This window comes from Cannabis sativa, chromosome 3 (assembly GCF_029168945.1).
Source record: "Cannabis sativa cultivar Pink pepper isolate KNU-18-1 chromosome 3, ASM2916894v1, whole genome shotgun sequence".
Lineage (NCBI taxonomy): Eukaryota > Viridiplantae > Streptophyta > Magnoliopsida > Rosales > Cannabaceae > Cannabis > Cannabis sativa.
This window is the reverse complement of record NC_083603.1, coordinates 40,737,339-40,755,777: the sequence shown is the minus strand read 5'-3', so window position 1 is coordinate 40,755,777 and position 18,439 is coordinate 40,737,339. Positions and strand designations below refer to the sequence as shown.

The following is an 18,439-nucleotide window of genomic DNA, read 5'->3' as shown; positions in this document are numbered from 1 at the left end:
GGACACTTTAGGAAAACCGGACATCAAATTTGCTAATCCTCTGACAAAGAACCAAGTTCATTGAGGAAAAATGAACGTTTAGAAAAGCATTAACAACTACTAAACCATCTGTGTTAATAAAATGTATGGAAAAAGTATTAGTAGGAGTTCAATCTAATGCTACAAATAGAATTACGCATTTTACCACAACAGACAATACAAAATAACATGAGCAACCTATAAAAGAAATAAAAAAAAGTCAATAAAAAAATAATATTAACAACCAGTAGAAAACAACAAACAATAAAATAATATTAGCTTGCTAAATAAATAAATAAATAAAAAGTATTAGTATAATTAGAGCAACTGAAAGTATTAGTAAAAGTGTTGCTTAATATGGATCATGATCACATGACATTTTGTTTCTTTTTATTTGTTAATAATTTCATGTGATGGGACTTGTTGATACTTATGTCTTAAAACAAATAATTAATGGATAATATATTACAAAATATATGAAATAAATTATAAGATAAATGAATACATTAATTATAGAAGTATAATTAATAAATATCTGAAAGTTATGGAAAAAGTATAATCTTGTAAAGATGTACAAGAAAATTAAAATTATACGATATGAATAAAACTAGTCCTCGGTAGTGTATTAAAGTAAAAAGAATTTTTAATATAAAACTATTAAGTACGGTTTACTATATACTATATTTAAGTGTGTGTGATTTTGATTCGGATCACATATGTGGATATCAATGGTGGAGTCATCCAATTTGTTGAATGGATGAGATCCCAGAGAACTATGATGAAAATTGGTTTGTCAATATGATGATTTTTTTTTTCTAAATCTCAATTGTCCATGGAATACAATAAGTATGTGTTTACTCAATTGAGGTATGTTTATTGCTGGAACAAGTGAGGCTTTCTCATTGTGACACATTAATTGTGAACTACTCATAGCCAAAATTAGGGAGCCAGAGAAGAAAACAACAACCCATTGTTGTTTGATTCCAAGCACCAAGAAGAACCCTGCCGATCTGATTGTGGGAACTATTGTTGGTTGCAATTTTGAGGATTTTGTGTGATTGTGTCTTTCTAGATTTCAACATAGAAAGCAGGCTCAATTGAATGAGTGAAGGTAACATTTCTTGATTTGGTTTCTTTTTTCTCTATGTTTCAACTTTGAAATGATTGTTAAGAAAGCTTCTTTATTATTGGCATTTCAGCACACACTAATCTATTGATTATTAATTGCACTTTGCAGACTTCTTTGAAATGGATGTTCTTATACCATTCACTTTCAACTAAAAAACATTTGTTAAAGATACAAAAGCTCATTATAGTATATGCAATTCCTTTTTATTTAACAGGAAACCCTGAAGATGGGAGAAGTTCTCTTCAAAAAAAAGAGCCAGTTTGCTCTGAAATCGCCATACCGAAACTTGAAAACTGATTTCCTATTTTCTGGGCACAGTGTGGCTAGAAAGAAATGGTAGAATCTTTGAAGAAGAAATAGAGAATGAAGCAGATTTAAGGTATGTGGGAGAAGGCCAAAATCTGGGTTGTAACTTGGTCTTATTGTTTTGTTATGAGTTGCATGATCTTTTGTTAATTGTAATTGGACACTTTGAGGTCAATTTCAATCTCTTTTCTTTGTATCAGAATAATTTTTGGTTACAGTTACCTTGAGAACAATAGTTTAGATAATGGATTATTTGGTTTGTGAATAACAATGTTTTTGTTTGTATAATTACACATATGATACATGCTATAAAATCCTTCAATAATACCAAATAAATTTTTAAATGTCTTTGGCTGTCAATGTAAGAGTGGAAGCATAGGTTTAAGCTAGATAAGTTTGGCTTTGTGAAATGTTCTGCACTTCATAGCTGTATAATGTAAGATCCCATTGAGAATTAATGCAATATTTTTTTTTTTAAGAAAATCCAAATTTGTGTCTCTTTTAATTATTTTTGTTGTACAAAATATAATGGTAAATGCAATGACTAATCAATGCTACTAAATATAAATGAGAAATACTAGGAGGCACCTTAAGGTTAAGGGGCCAAGTATCTCAAAATATACTATTATTGATGCATTTTAATATCAAATTTTACACATTTTAATTTAATAAATGATATAAAGATTGGCCAACTAATTATAGGGTGTTATATTGCTATGGTGTTAGACACTTTAAGTTGCCTAAGGCCATCTCCCGTGGGTGTAGTCTTTTTTTTTTTTTTTTTGAAATTAGCGTGATGTCATTAATAAAAGAGAAAACTAGACCTCATGGTCATTACATAAAAGGTTCGCCGGTAACACTGAAACCGGGATAGATCCAAACATATGATGAGCAAAGGCCCATCTAGCCACATTGTGAGCGGCAAAATTACAAGTTCGACTAATGAAAGAAAAATTACAACCAATAAACGAGTGAGAAGACTTGGTACAAAATGAGACGTAGTTCTCAAGCGCCCAACGAGACTCCGTCCCGTTGATAGCGTTGATTACCACCCTCGAATCATTCTCAACTATAATAAACTTGTGTCCCATCTCCAAGGCAATCGAAATCGCTAAGCAGCACGCCTCAGCTTCTCCGCAAATCACATCAGAAAAATCCACCATTGCTGTCTGAACACGAACCACATCTCCAAGATGGTTCCTGGCGACGACTGCAACACACATATTGTCAAAACCCACCTTTACATCACAATTCAGCTTAATCCAATCCTTTGGGGGAGGGGACCAAGCTTCCTTGGGATGGGAGGTGGGACTGGGTAATAAAGAAGCATGAATATCAGTATAAGTAAAATATATATCATCAACACATTTTTTCACATCAACATGATAATTATTGTGGACTTTATCATTCCGCACCCTCCAAATAGTATCCACAACTATGGAGGCATACAAGAAAGCATCCTCCACTGGAACTCCTCTACGGTTTAGACCCCAGATGAACTTGATCCAATCCCAAACTCGGATCCCAGTATCACATATGGGATAAAAACCCCAAGGAGAAGAACGCCAGAGGTGAAAGGCCACATCACAAGAGAGGAATAAGTGTTCCATAGTTTCTTCCTTGGTTCCACAAAGAGGGCAGCAAGTATCCTCAATGAGGAATCTTTTGTTAATCACTGATCTTGTGGGAAGCGCATTAGACAGAATACACCACCACAGGATTTTATGCCGTTCCAGAATTTTGCTATTCCAGAGCTTGTTCCATAGCTTCGGGGCAACCTCACACTGGGGGGCTCTATCCAAAGCTTGAACAAGATAAGCAGACTTGCACGAGAAGTTACCATTGCTGGTTTGAGTCCATATCCATTTGTCCATGCCATTGCCAGAGGGTTGGCCCCCTTTTAAGATAGCTGCAACAGTTTCATGATCAAAGTTTTCATTCAGCTTATCCACGTTCCAGTGACCATTGGATAGTAACAGATCAGACACACGGTTGAGGTTATTCGCACCTCCCCTTCTTGGTTTTGGACAAAAACCTTTAAAGTGGGGAATCCATGGATCCTCCCAAATAGCAGTAGTCTCTCCATTAGCCACTAGTTTACAAGCACCTCTCCTCAGAATAGAGTTGGCCTTCACAACACTCTTCCAGAACCAGGAGTCAGAGTTTTTATACTTATATTTGAGAAAATCCTTCCCTCTTAAATATTTAGTCGTTAAAACTCTGCAACACAACGATTGGTTACCAGTAAGGATATTCCACCCCCACTTAGCCAGAAACGCCAGATTCATTTCTCTTGTTTTCCGGAAGCCCAGGCCACCAAGAGATTTAGGTAGGCACAACTTGTCCCACGCTTTTAAATGGAGCCCATGATTTCCTTTCTCAAATCCCCACCAGAAGTCCCTAACCAGACCATCAATTCGGTTGACCATACGATTAGAGAGGTTGGTGGTCTGCATAGCATACATAGGCAACGAAAGACCCACTGATTTTATCAGAGTTGCACGGCCTGCCTTTGACAGAGACTTAGCCTTCCAACCCTGGAGTTTTGAAGTGAGATTATCCAGAATAAAGTTGAAGTCAGCGTCCTTTTGTCTTGAACGGAACAGGGGCAGGCCTAAGTACTTGATGCACCCTTCAGGCGAATCAATCCCCAAAGTTTCCTTGATTTCTCTTCTCATACTCGACGGGGTGTTCTTACTAAAGAATATAGAAGTTTTTAACTTATTAACCTGTTGCCCCGACCACAAACAGAATTTCTCCAGACAGTTCCAGAAACCATTAACCTCATTCAAATTGGCTCTCCCCATCAGAATTAAATCATCCGCAAAAAAAATATGGGATAGAACTGGACCACCTCTACATAGCTTTATGCCATGAATGCTTCCTTGCGTCAGGGCGTCTTGTAGTAGTCTCGAAAGAACTTCCGCAGCCCAAATGAACAGATAGGGCGATAAGGGGTCCCCTTGCCGAAGACCACAAGTGGGGATAATTTTTCCAACCTGACCCCCATTCAGACAGATATTTAAAGTGGTGGTGGAGATGCATTGCGAGATCCAATTCCGGAATCTCACTGGGGTCCCACAGCACTCCATCACGTGGTCAATAAATCGCCAGCTCAGGCGATCATAAGCCTTGACCACTACAAGACGCCCTGACGCAAGGCCAGGTATATGATGTGACATATGGGAGAAAAGAGAGATGGTAGAAAATTTTTGAAGTAAGGAGAATTTTTAAATTTTTTAATTAATAAAAAACAAAACAAATTATAATTGGCTAAATGTATTAGGTGAGAGTAAGGGGACAACTATTTATATTAACCCCATTGGAGATTTCCAAGCTGCCAAAAGTACATATATCATCTTAAAATATAATTTTTTTTTTATTTTTTTCTCTCATTCACGTAAGATTTAATATATTTTTCTACAAAAACACTTTAATGATTGACAATTTTAAAATTATCCAGCATAATCACACATCACATTAAATGAATGACTTTAGTAAAGAGAAATTTGATTTTCTATACTTAAAAAACTAAAATATTTTATTTTTAAACCAATACATTTTAAACTAACAAAAATATGACACTTTTCTCAAAACCCCAAAAATACCTTCAAACTCTCACAACATCTCTCTTTCTCTCTCTATCTCGGCATCCCACACCCCAGGTCCGATGGTCGGAGTCCGACCATCGGACCTGGGGCTTTTTTTCTTTTCTTTTTTTTTTTTTGTTTTCGATTTGATGCACCGGCGGTGAAAAGGGAGCCTGGGATTCGTGGGCTTCGACCGTCGGTGATGAGGGGGCTTGGGATTCGTGGGACCGGCGGTGACCTGGGCTTCGACCGTCGTTCGGGTTGGGGTTGGGATTCGTGGGTGAGGGTGGTTCGGGTTGGGGTTTTCGTGGATGAGGGTGGTTCGGGTTGGGGTTGATCGTGGGTGAGGGTGGTCGACGCCGTGGGTGAGGGTGGTTCGGGTTGGGGTTGATCGTGGGTAAGGGTTTTCGTGGGTTGGGGTTGATGGTGGGTGAGAGTCGGCTGAGCATTTACAAATGGGAGAGGTAGTTTTGGAAAATTGGTAAAATGGTCATACATTACAAATTTTAATAAGTATACATTTAAGAAAAAAATTATAAAGTTATGTAGGTATGAAATTCAAATTTCCCTTAGTAAAAATAACTTTTTATTCAAAAAATAAATAAATAAATAAAAAGAAAGAAAATATCATGAGGCCATGATGAATATTGAGCAATACTTTTTACTAATTCATTCAATTGCTCTAATTTTACTAATACTTTTTATTTATTTATTTAGCAAGCTAATCTTATTTTATTATTTGTTGTTTTTTATTGATTGTTAATAATTTTTTATTGGTTTTTTTTATTTTTTTTATAGGTTGCTAATGTTTTTTTTTTTTGTCATGTGTTATTAAGATAGAATGTTTGTTTAATTAGTATTGAATTGGTTTATTCATTTAATTTATTTAATTTATGGAATAATTATATAAGGCACCATTTTTTGTAAAATATTTACATTTTTATGTTCAAAGAATATATTTTTACATTTTTACAGTTTTCCAAAAAGTAACACGAAAACAACATAAAATCAACAAGAAAACAACATAAAAGTAACATCAAAATAACATCAAAATAACAACAAAAAAATAGCATACATATAACAAAAAATTAACAACAAATGCACAAAATTTCAACATAAAAAGACCGTATTTTATGTAAATAAAATCAAAAAAATCGTAAAAATATTTAAAATTCCGTAAAATCATATTTTTATTATTTTTGTGCATTTGTGAAATTGACCCTTAATTTATTGAACGTTCATTTTTCCTTAACAAACTTAACTTTTTGTTAGAGGATTAACAAATTCCAGGTCTAATTTTCTTAAATTACCCTAAATTTATATTCCTGGATTAGATAAAAAAAACTTATATAGTTAGATAAGATTACTTGTATGACATTATATTTTTCTTTTCAATAAAATTATTCATTATTGATAAAAAAAAAAAAAAAAAATCTCAAATTAAGACATGTAAGCACTCGTGGAAGTCACGTGTCATCAATTTTTTTTTTAAAGACAAAAATTTAAACACATATTAATAATAATTGAGTCAAATGTTGTTGTTCTTTCATCTTCAACCTAAACCCTAACCCAAATCCTACTCAAATTTTCTCTGATGCACCCGACCTAGCTACAGGTAATTATAAACCATTCTATCTTTTTTATTTGATTTATGACTTAGCTTGTTCTGTTTTTTATTCATGGATTCTTTATTAGCAGTTTTCACATTTCATTTATGGCTAAGAGAATAAAATCAATAATGATGATGGTTGAGGAAGACAAAGACAGAATTTCAAAACTACCTAATGCATTGATCGTACACATACTGTCGTTTCTTCCCACTAAGGATGTGGTTCGGACTTGCCTCCTTTCAAAACGTTGGAAACTCATCTGGTATTTTGTTCCTAAACTCTCTTTCTGCAATACTGAATCTCATTCCCAAGAAGAGTTCTTTCATTTTGTGGACAAGTGTTTGGAACACCGTAAGATAAGTAGGAACTTTGTCCCTGAATCAATGGTTACTAATTTTGAGCTTCAAATGAAATTCTATGATAGAAGTTTAGTTGGTTGCTTAGATAAATGGTTAGCTTTTGTAGTTGACAATAAGGTGCAGGAAATAAACCTTTGTTTGGCCCCAGATAGATCTGAGGAGAATCACCAAATTTACTACTACAGATTACCTAAAACACTAGTAATCAATGCAAAATATTTGATTAATTTGGTGTTGAGTGATGTTGAGTTGGATTCTAGCTACTCATTTGATTTTCCATCCTTGAAATCGTTGGCATTGCATTATGTTCGGTTTGCTGATATTGATGTGGTTGATAAGCTGTTGTTGGGTTCCCCTTTTCTTGAGAATTTTCAGCTATGTCGTTTTCAAAGTTCTTATCAGGAGGATCAGCTCTGTATACACAGTTCAAGCCTCAAATTCTTGCAAATTAAATGTAATACTTATGTGCCAGTGCTAATTGAAGCGGTAAATCTTGAATCTTTGGACCTATTTGGTGTTTCCTTAGGAAAAATCACTCTCTCTGTATGCAAGGCAATTAAAAATCTCGTGTTAATTTGTGTTTACGGTATGGAAGATTCATCATCGTTAGAATATCTTATTTCAAACCTTCATCAACTTGAGAATTTGACCTTGTGTGATTTGGTGTTGTTGCGGTTGAAGCATGTTAAAATCTCGAATCATCACTTGAAAACTTTGAAGTTGAATTGTACTTGTTCATCTATAGATGAAAAGGAAGTTATAATTGAAGCTCCAAAATTAGTATCATTTTGTTATGAAGGATATATCAATCATAATATATCAATAGAGTCATCCAATTTGTTGAATGGAATATTCATTTTTCTTGATCATTATAAGAAATATGATGCAATTTGGTTTGTCGATATGATGAATTTTTTTGTGAATCTTAATTGCTCTCCAAAGACAGTAAGGCTTGATATCGACTCAGAAAAGGTGTGTTTCTTACTATTAATTCATTTTGTGTTATTATTTCAAATTTATATCATTTGTCTATTCTGCAATCTTAATACATTTTCTTAATTCTATACATGAAGGCTCTCATATTCCCAGAAAAAATAAAGAAGATATGTCGTACTCCTTTAGTTAATTGGGAGCATCTTAGAGTTTTTACTAGATCGAAACTGGAATGGGAATCAGAATTGAGAGATGCTCTGCATTGGATTTCTCCTTCTTTAAAGAGTCTATCTATAATGGAAAGGGCTTATACTAGTTCCTCTTCAACATTTTAAACAATGGTTATAACTTATGTGTAGTGATGACTGTCTTCTATTAGTTTTCTTTGCTAATAGAAGAAAACTAACATTGTTATGTAGTGGTACTTTGAGTTTGGTTTGTGAGATATTGTAGTCTTCTTAATGTTATATCCTAATGAGAATTTCTGTCCTATTTCTTCTCTTTATCCCAATTTTTTGTTCTTTCATTATTTTACTGCACAAAATACTACTCAGTGTTATTATTTACTAAAGTAATGGCTTGTTATTAGAATGTTTTCCTTGGAATAAAGTTATTAAAAGAAGAACTGTAAATAAAGGCTTACTTAATAACAAGTAGCAAATGCCAAAAAATACTATCTTGAAGAAAAAAGAAAGTTGCTATACCAAAACAAGTTCTTAAATCAGTTTGTATGAGTGTGATTAGATGAGTCTAACCTAAGTAAGGACTGTCAAATACACATATAAATCATATTTGAAGAACTACCAACTCTGCTATTGGGGAGGGTAAGGCTTTCTTGATGGCTGCCTATTATGTTGCGGAATGGCAATTTGGTTTATCTTCGCGGTTGACTCCCGACTTGCATGATCTGGGTTGTTGTCGAGCTTTTGCCCCTGCCGGACACATTTTATTTCAGATCGGGCTCTGCTCGACTCGGTTTCAAATATTTAAAAAAAAAAATCAAAATCCTTAATTTCATTCTTATTCACTATTGACTTGTTATGTGTCTACCACCCTCTTTAGTGTCATATTGTTATTGGTGTAATTAAGTATTAAGTTTCATATATGAGAAAATATATAAATAATCGTGGGGCGCCAATATATGAAAAAATATGGATTGATCTGCCACCCACTTTCATATATCATTTATAATCGTTTAACTCGGGTCGAGTCTAATTGGCCAGATTGAAAAGAGCTATCGGGTCAAACCAAATCGAGCCAAAATGTTATCAGGCTAGACCGGGTCAAGGTCAGGTTGGGCCTGACCTGCCCCACCCTGGTTGACATTCCTACAGAATAGGAATGTGGTTTTGTTCTCTCATCAAGACTCTAGACTAAGGATCATATACAGAGATTTGAAGACCAGTAATATCCTTCTAGATTGTGATATGAATCCCAAAATATCTGATTTCAGAGGACAACACAAACAAACAGAGTGGTTGGAACTTAGTAAGTTTCTTTCATCTTGACACTCATTTATGAAGTGGGAATTCATGCATGGAATTGGAAACCAATGCAAACTAATTAACTTATATCTCATAATTCATTAAATAATAATGTTGAACAGTGGTTACATGTCACGACCAGAATACGTTCAAGGACGAGTTTTCGAAGCAAAGGGAGCACACGATTTGTCCATTTCGAATGTGATCAACCCCTAAGCCTCCTCGGTTATGTAAGTGTGAACACTCAACGACGTCGTTTGCTTCATCTTCAAAAACCCCCAAACTGATCGGACATTCAGTGCTCCGAATCTCCATCCCAGACCCCTAAACAGCCACGGGTAATTGCCGTAGCCGGCGACGGAACTGTTAGAGCTGCATCGAGAATCCGGCGAGTCATGGTGGAAAGATTCGAAATTGAGAGAATCCCAATTTGAGAGAAGGTGAATTGTGATCTGGGTTTGTTTTTTTGATGATGATTTTGTCTCACTTTTTTGCCCTAATGATAAGAAGAAGAAGAGGAAGAAGATAATAAAATTTTGGGTAAATATTATTTTGAACCCTCTGTTTTACAAAAGTTACTAATTGGACCTTGTATTTTGTTAAATGACAAAATGGACCCTAAACAAAAAAAACGTAGTATTATGGCTAAGAAGAGAACGAGAACAATTGAGGAAGTTGACAGAATTTCAAAGCTACCTAATGAAGTCATCACACACATTCTGTCCTTTCTTCCAACTAAGGATGCTGTTCGAACTTGTGTCCTTTCTAAACATTGGAAACTCATGTGGTATATTATGTTCCTAAACTCTTTTTCCCCACTCCTAATACTAATGGTACTTCTGATTGGCGAAAAGAGTTTTTCGATTTTGTGGACAAGTGTTTGGAACGCCGAAAGAACTTCATCCCCGAATCAACGGTTATTAGTTTCGAGATTCAAATGGGGTTCTTGGAAAAAAGTTTAGTTGGTCACATAGATGAATGGTTAGATTTTGCAGTTGAGAATAAGGTGAAGCAAATAAAGCTTTGTTTGGCTTTAGGAAGATGTGAAAGTAACAAAATTTACTAGGGAAATTTGAATTTTTATGCTTACATTTAGTTAAAAAAAAATTTCTAAACAAATAATAACTAATATTTGTAAAATATGACAATTTTTATGATATCCCTAAAATACCCCCATTTACATCACCCCATTTACACCATCGGACCACCCATCGGGCTACTCATCGGACCATCCATCGGGCCACCCTATCGGGCCACCATCGGACCACCCATCGGGCCACCCATCGGACCACCCATCGGACTACCATCAGACCAAATCTGCTACTAATTTTTTTTTATGTTTTTGTACATACAAAAGTAGCATCAGGTGACCATCGGACCACCATCGGACTACCATCGGACCCCATCGGACTACCAATTTTTTTTTTTTTTTTTTTTATGTTTTTGCACTAAAAAAAAGTATGGAAAATTTGAGAGGGGTATTTTTGGGTTTTAGATAAAGTGGTCATATATTTTCAATGATGATATATATTAGTTTAGAAATAAAATATTAGGTATATGTAAGTATAGAAAATCAAATTTCCCATTTACTATTACCCCTTACCTGAAAAACTAGTACTTAAAGGAAGATATTTGACTAAGTTGGAGTTGAGTAAAGTGGAGTTGGATTCTAACTACTCATTTGATTTTCCATCCTTGAAATTGTTGTCATTGTGTTTTGTTTGGTTTAAAAATAATGATGTGGTTGATGAGTTATTGTTGGGTTGCCCTTCCCTTGAGAATTTGAAGTTAAGTAAGTGTTGTGGATTAATTCGTGGTGGGCTTCGTTTTCGTAGTTTAAGTCTCAAGTTCTTGCAAATTGAATCTCATAGTGATATATTAGTGCAAATTGAAGCAATGAATCTTGAATCTTTGGAACTATATTGTTTTTCCTTTGAAAAAATGAATCTCTCCTTAGGGAAGGTGATGAGGAATCTTGTATTGGTTTGTGATTGGGGTATGAAAGAGTCTTTGTCGTTAGAAAATCTTATTTCAAATCTTCCTCAACTTGAGAATTTGACCTTATGTGATTCGAAAGTGTTGCAATTGAAGAACCTTAAAATCTCGAATCATCACTTGAATAGTTTGAAGTTGAGGTTTAGTAATATTACTCTTGAAGATGAACCAAAAGTTATTGTTGAAGCTTCGAAATTGGAATCATTTTGTTATGAAGGAAATATGAAGCACAGTGTATCAATAGTGTCATCCAATTTGTTGAATGGAAAATTCATTATTCTTAATCAATCTAAGAATTATGACACAAATTGGTTTGTTGATATGATGAATTTTTTTGCAAAGCTCAATTGCTCTTGGAATAAGGTGAACTTGCATATTGACTCGGAAAAGGTGTGTTTCTGACTTTGATTCTGTTATTATTTCACGTTTTTATAATTTTTCTTTCTTATATCAGTTGCAACATTAACATGTTCATTTCTTTAATTAATTTTATATGATTTCTTTATTTTGCTATGAAGGTGATCATATTCCCAAAAGAAATAAAGATGAAGTATCGTTCTCCTTTAATTAAATGGGAGCATCTTTGAGTTCTTACTAAATTGAAACTGGAGAAGGGATCAGACTGGAGAGATGCTTTGATGTGGATTTCGCCTTTCGTAAAGAGTCTATCTATAATGAGAAAGACATCTACTAATTACTCTTCAACACTTTAAACGATGTTTTCTTTGCTAATTGTTATCTTAGTATTAACATATTGTATTTACTTTATTGGTAGTTTTTGAACTTATTCTTTAATATTGTAAGAAGTTTAGTTAATTTTCTTAAAAGTGCTACTTCGAGTTAGGTTAGTGAGAAGTTTTAATTCTTAGCTGTATAATGTTAGATTCAATTTCTGTCCTTTTCTTTTGTATCACCCCTAATGGTATTACTTAATTAATAAATTAATAATTGTGTCTTATAATATGTTTATGGGATATATGAGAGTTCATTCATTTTGGAATAATGGCAAAGTGTTATTAGAATTTTTTACTTGAAATTTAGTTATGAAAAGAACTGCAAACAAGGCTTGTGGATGACGTACTATAGACATGTAATCCTCCTCTCAAAATATTGTTATAATTATATATTTTACTTTCATCAATTATAATTAAACAATTGTTGAAAAAAAAATAAGTTAAATAAGGCATAGTGTGGTATAATAATATAAAAAATTGTTAACTAATTATTTATTTACATAATGTGGTATAATGTTAAACATTTTAAGGTGTCAAATAATAATATAATTATAAATAAATATACTCAAAGAAGTTGTAAAAAAATTGTAAATAAACACTATGAAAGGTTATTGTAAACAAGCACCATAAAATATAATACATAGTTATTGGTGCATTTCAATTTCTACAAATTTTAATGTAATATGATTTAGAAAATTGCTAACCAATTATTGTGTATATGAATCGATATAGTATTGAGCACCTTAAGGTGTCGCATAACAATAATAGTACAAAAAATTAATTAAAAAAAATATACAAAGACCATTCATAAAAAATAAAACACAAATGACAAAAAAATAATTACTAACTAATTATTAGATACTACATCGGTATGGTATTAAACACCTTAAGTGCCAATAACAAATACTAAAATAATATATATTTATATATAAACAAAAAAAACACAAGTCGTTTCTCTTTGTTTTATTTATACATAGATGTTATTAATATATAAATATTGTAAATTAAAACTTAGTTGAAGATGATCTCACTGTAAATTTTAGGTACCACAATTTTTTATAATAATTTTTACTTTTTTGTTTCTTACATTGGAGATCACGAAGAAGAAGCAAATGCGAAAATATATTATCTTAGAAGGAAAAAGAAAGTTGCTATACCAAAACAAGTTCTTAAATCAATTTGTATTTGTGTGATTATATGAGTCTAAGTAGTAATAGAAATTTGACCTGAGACGCGTAACTATTTTAAATAGGACGGAAATTACCTACCTTAGTCGATAATGGAATGGGGTGCAATTTATACATCCAAAGTAAGTTTGGGGTTGGGTTAAAGTGAAACAACTCACCCATATTCGACCTAAATATATAATTTCCAAACATTCTGTATAATTTTTTAATTATTAAAGATCATTAATTTTCCTTCATTTATTGTGTAATAAAAGGTTTTTAATAAATGGATTATTTGTTGAGATTTTGTTTTATGGCGCTTTTTATGAACTATATGAGTATTTTGATGTAATACTGTAATGGCATTTATTGTAAATTAATTAAGAAAAAACATACATAATTGGTAGTACATTCATAAGAACAATAAAAGATCTCTGGTTTTGAAGAGTATGATTTTGGAATGGTGATAAATTATTCACAATTATATCCAACAAGGATGATCTAAATTCTTAATGTTGAACTAAGACAAAACTAACATGTTATACTAACAAACCCTCAAATTTTCAAAAGAATCAAAAGTGACATGATTATGAATATGATTACAAATACTAACAAAAATCCTAAGAACAAAACAGGCACACATCTTGGGAGCTCTCCTCCCCTGCACATCCTTCTCAGCTGTTAGAAAAGTTAGTTATAAGAAGAGTCATCACCTTCATGCCCTACCCCCGGTACCGTTAAGTAAGCTAATATTTTGCCATCTCAACTCGAGAACTAAAGATCTGAAGCCTTGAGTTTCCTAGGCCGTTTATTCGATTGGGCTGGAGATGATGGAGCTTCTGATCCTCTTCCAGGTCCCTGAAAAAGCTCATAAGTTTAAACTATTGGATGCACTTACATTACACCATATGAGCAACCAATATAGTTTCAAATGAAATCGACATGTATGTACCTTGCGTTTCTGGTCTCTTTTGCCAGGTCTCTCCCCTGAAACTAATAGAAAGTTATAAATGTAAGCAACTACACAAACACTACTCGTCTCGTAAACAAAAAAATGAAAGACCCCGCAAAAGCCACGCAACTGTACAAATCATTACCTCCAAAGTTCATCGAGTCGGGAACAAACATCCGGTCCTGATAAACACCATAGTATGAACAGTTTTCAGTAGAGTGAAAAAAAATCATTTGAAAGCATTATAAGAATTCCACTGATATTGTAATAAGGAAGTTGACCTTAGGTGTGCCGGGCGCTTCGTAGGGATTATCGCGGAAAGAGGAATTCTCTGTCTCCTTGTATTGCACCTGATACCAGAAAGATTAGAATTAGGAGAACTCTAGCACAAAATCTCCTTAGAAAATCCACAGCCATGCAACGTAGAGGAAAATAAATCCTAAAATATACAATACCTGTTTCTGAAGATTGAGCAGGGTCAGAATTTCTTTTCTCAATTCAAGATGCTCTGCACAAACAGCTTTGGTTGGCACCCTTGGTTTTAGATTAACCTGTCAAGATTAAGACACATTTTAAGAGAACAAAATGTACAGCCGAACACTAATGTGGGATTCATTTTCTAATATGAAATTATGCAGCTAGCAGGAACAATATGATAAAACTACCTATTAAGCATGAAGGAAATCGAAAGAAGAGGATAATAGACGAACACGAATATAAAATGCAAGTTCTTGTAAATATAAAACACAAACCCCAAGTTCTTGTAAAGTCTGCTCAACACGCTTGATGGTCCGCAGTCCAGCAGATGCACTTGCAGCTTGTATCATTTGATCAAGTGCATATGTTCTCAAATATACCCGAAGCTGTAGATTTTCAAAGATTAGTTGAGGTAAAATTGGACATATAAAATGGATGAAACTTTACAGGAAAACATCTATGTGACACAGACACACAAAGAAAAACAGTTTCTTGATTAGAGTGGATAAACTTAAGGGGCAAACCAGCCATTCGACATACCATGCGTAGAGAAGCTACAGTTGCAGCATTGTCTGCTGCCAATGTTGAAGGTGCAGCAGCAACTACTGCAGATGGAACCGGAACACTGGGAGAAGGTGACACAATATCACCCGGAATAGTAGTCTTCTCAGTATTTTCTGTGGCAACATTTGATGCAACGGGCAACTCCACTTCTTCAGCAACCTAAGAACAAAAAACAGAGTAAATCAACACAGAGGTGCATCGTTTATTTCTTTCACAAATCATAAAATAATCCGGGACCTACCTTAGCAGCCAATCGAGACTCAGTTATTTTTTTTGCTTCTGAAAGAACCTGTAAGAAAATGTAAGTATAGATGAGCCCTTTTTGAAACAACAAAATGGTAGTAACTTAGTTGCTAATTCACTATAAACATAAATAAAACAGACCTCGACATCTTTTTTCTCTTGTAGTTTTGTTTGGGAGAGAACCATTGACAATGCTCGCTTGCGTTCTTTCTCTTGTGAAACGTTATAAGGTTCCTAAATTTAGGTTAACAAAAATACAAAATCAGAAATATAGTATAATATGGCAAAGCTCAAAAAATTGTCCAACAAAAACATGATGGTAAATGATTACTTAGATCAAGCATCTAATGATCAAGTAAATACAAGGTATTATACAATTCTCACACCTTAACAACAGGGTGCCCTGAAACATCCACAGGAGATGGAGCTCTAGCAACTACCAAAGCTCGACAAACTGAAAGTAAATAGAAAGTAATTAGGACTTTATACACACACATGAATGGAGGGGGAGAGGAGCACAGAGGAATGCGGCCAACTCAAGTGATTGACAATAAAATGTGAAGAAATTCGCAAGACTACATACCATGGTAATATCGGTCTTTCAACTCCTCTACTGTTCGAGATGTTGGGAACCTGTCAGCTATTATAATGAATCGAAGATCAAATTGTTTGCACAAGCTAAACAATTGATCTGTCTCTTCCTTGGTCCATGCCTAATGAAGATATTAAATGGATAAAGTGAGAAAACTTGTCTGAAAAATAAGGCTATTAAAAGGAAAAATGAAAACTAAATGTATATAGATAAAATCTGGTTTGAGACCTACAGGATCAGTCAAGTGTTTCTCATACTCCTCATCTGTGTATTGTACAATGTCAACAGACTGCACAACATCAAATACACAAAAATATTAAACCACATAATGTAACCAACTGATTTCAGTGTAGAATATGAGAAACATAACAATGAAATATGTTAGAATACCTTGTTATACTTAGCAAAAGAATAGTCACCTGTTGGTGGTGCACCATTAACAACTCTCACCTGAAATTGTGAATGAAAACTGTAAGAATTGTAAGATGCATGGAATTCTATCTCAAAACCAACATCCATAGCTCACGGACCTTATATATTCTATTATCTTTCCACACATTAGTAATGTGAGACTCTCTAACTATTTTTTGCTCACCAATTTCGGACAGCTCAATCACAAGCAACTCTTTTCGATCAGCATTTTGTTTTATTGCATCGAATACTCGTTAGAAGTTTTTTGTTTTTGTTTTGATATCATGTTAGAATCGTAAGATGAATGAGTTTTATCTCAAAACTAATTGACCATAAGAGGAGTAGCTTGTGCATCTTATATATTTTATTATCTTTTCACAAATTAAAAATGAGACTTTCTAACAAAAACCAATGCATATACAATTTTAGGATAGTATTTTTAAGTAACAATCTTCAAAAGCAAGAGAAAGACTACCCAATGGTATAGCTGCAAATTATCCTTTCGAGCAGAACTTGTAAAAGGAAGCCACTGCCAAGTAATCTGAAAAACAGAATATCAAGAATGATGAAAAAAAATTAAACACTTGGTTGATCAAATCGAATTTAAAACATAATCAATTTAAGGAAAAGGGAGTAAAAGGAAAACCTTTTCATCAGCTGGAGGCCTTTTTCTCAATTGGGATAAATCGATCGATGGCATAAGAGGTGGCACACCACCTGTGAGTGCATAAACCTGAAAATTTTAACATTATCACTGAAAATCCACCGAAAAATAAGGTGTAATTATATATAAGAAAAAGATGGAAAGAACAAAACCTCGCGAGAAATTCCATCGGGTTTTCTGTGAGAGTCTTTCTGAGGCCTAGATTTCTTCTCTTGTGCTACAGGAAGTGCGTTTTTGGGCAAGCCGAGAATGTCTTTGGCATCCATATTCTATAAAAGTAAGGAATTGATTGGAGTTTGTGAGGTGAAATTCATGTATGGAATCAGTTGAAATGGTGGAGAATTTTGAAATGGATTCAGGTGATGAAGTGAAGTAAGGAGTGATTTGATTAGGTAAATTTTAGGGTTTTCGAGCGCCAAAGATTTTGATTTACAGGTAGAAGAAGAAGAAGACGACGAAGAAGGGAATGGAGTAGTGTTTACTGTTGTTCAAGTTGAGGAGAAAAACGACGTCGTTTAAATTATAAAACTCAAAACGAATGTCGTAAAGGTAACAAGGAAATTTTATTCACACATTCATTTTAATAATTTTTATTATATATAAAATATAGGCTAATTAGAATTTTTGCCTCTGAACTTTGACATGTAACAAATTATGCCCCTGAACTTTTAAGGTCATTGATAATGCCCCTGAACTATTGAGATTGTTGAATTTAAGGATTTTTGTGTAATTTTATTCAATTTTACTATTTCAATGATTGTTTATGTACTAAACCATGTTCCCCAGACTTTGATATCTACAAAATCATGTCCTTCGAACTTTGACATGTACTAAATTATGTCATCTGAACTTTCATCCATGTTAGACTTTTTTACTAAAATTAGAAAAAAAAAATCCTTAAATCCAACAATCTCAATAGTTCGGGGAGCATTTTCAATGACCTTAAAAGTTCAGGGGGCATGATTTGGTACATGTCAAAGTTCAGGGGGCAAAAATCCTAATTAGCCTAAAATATAATATTTAATTATAGAAGTTTTTTCATTTTTACACTTCAAACTAGTTTTTTTTTTTTTTTTTTGCATTTTTAAGAAATTCTACATACAAACCCCTATTGTAACTAGCACTGCAACCTAAATTGCAACAAGAAATCGTATAGAAACTCCTATTGCAACTAGCGCTGCAACCACTTTAGAAACTCAAACCGTAAATTTG

General features: G+C 33.7%; 3 protein-coding genes across 4 annotated transcripts; 1 reads left to right on the top strand and 2 right to left on the bottom strand.

The window, feature by feature from the left end:
- Positions 1–2,271: 2,271 nt before the first annotated feature.
- LOC115711166 (putative ribonuclease H protein At1g65750) lies at positions 2,272–4,635 on the bottom strand. The gene has a single exon (XM_030639498.2). The coding sequence runs from the start codon at positions 4,633–4,635 to the stop codon at positions 2,272–2,274; it is 2,364 nt and encodes a 787-aa protein (XP_030495358.2).
- A 1,905-nt stretch (positions 4,636–6,540) lies between these two features.
- Positions 6,541–8,448, top strand: LOC115709256 (putative F-box/LRR-repeat protein At4g15060). The gene is made up of 3 exons (XM_030637312.2): positions 6,541–6,658; positions 6,742–7,984; positions 8,086–8,448. Exons 2-3 carry the CDS (start codon positions 6,758–6,760, stop codon positions 8,278–8,280), a joined length of 1,422 nt encoding a protein of 473 aa, XP_030493172.2. The 5' UTR covers positions 6,541–6,658; positions 6,742–6,757; the 3' UTR covers positions 8,281–8,448.
- A 5,269-nt stretch (positions 8,449–13,717) lies between these two features.
- LOC115709260 (SWR1-complex protein 4) lies at positions 13,718–17,739 on the bottom strand. 2 transcript variants are annotated; one of them, XM_030637319.2, is made up of 16 exons: positions 17,380–17,739; positions 17,210–17,296; positions 17,039–17,104; positions 16,543–16,602; positions 16,385–16,441; positions 16,144–16,273; positions 15,947–16,014; positions 15,702–15,794; positions 15,559–15,606; positions 15,294–15,476; positions 15,029–15,139; positions 14,732–14,827; positions 14,558–14,626; positions 14,422–14,458; positions 14,277–14,311; positions 13,718–14,182 (listed from the first exon to the last, which is right to left on the bottom strand). In XM_030637319.2, exons 1-16 carry the CDS (start codon positions 17,491–17,493, stop codon positions 14,099–14,101), a joined length of 1,338 nt encoding a protein of 445 aa, XP_030493179.2. In that variant the 5' UTR covers positions 17,494–17,739; the 3' UTR covers positions 13,718–14,098. The 2 variants fall into 2 exon arrangements, with proteins under 2 accessions (XP_030493179.2, XP_030493177.2); XM_030637317.2 differs by having other exon boundaries at positions 14,277–14,317; positions 17,380–17,728.
- Positions 17,740–18,439: the final 700 nt, after the last annotated feature.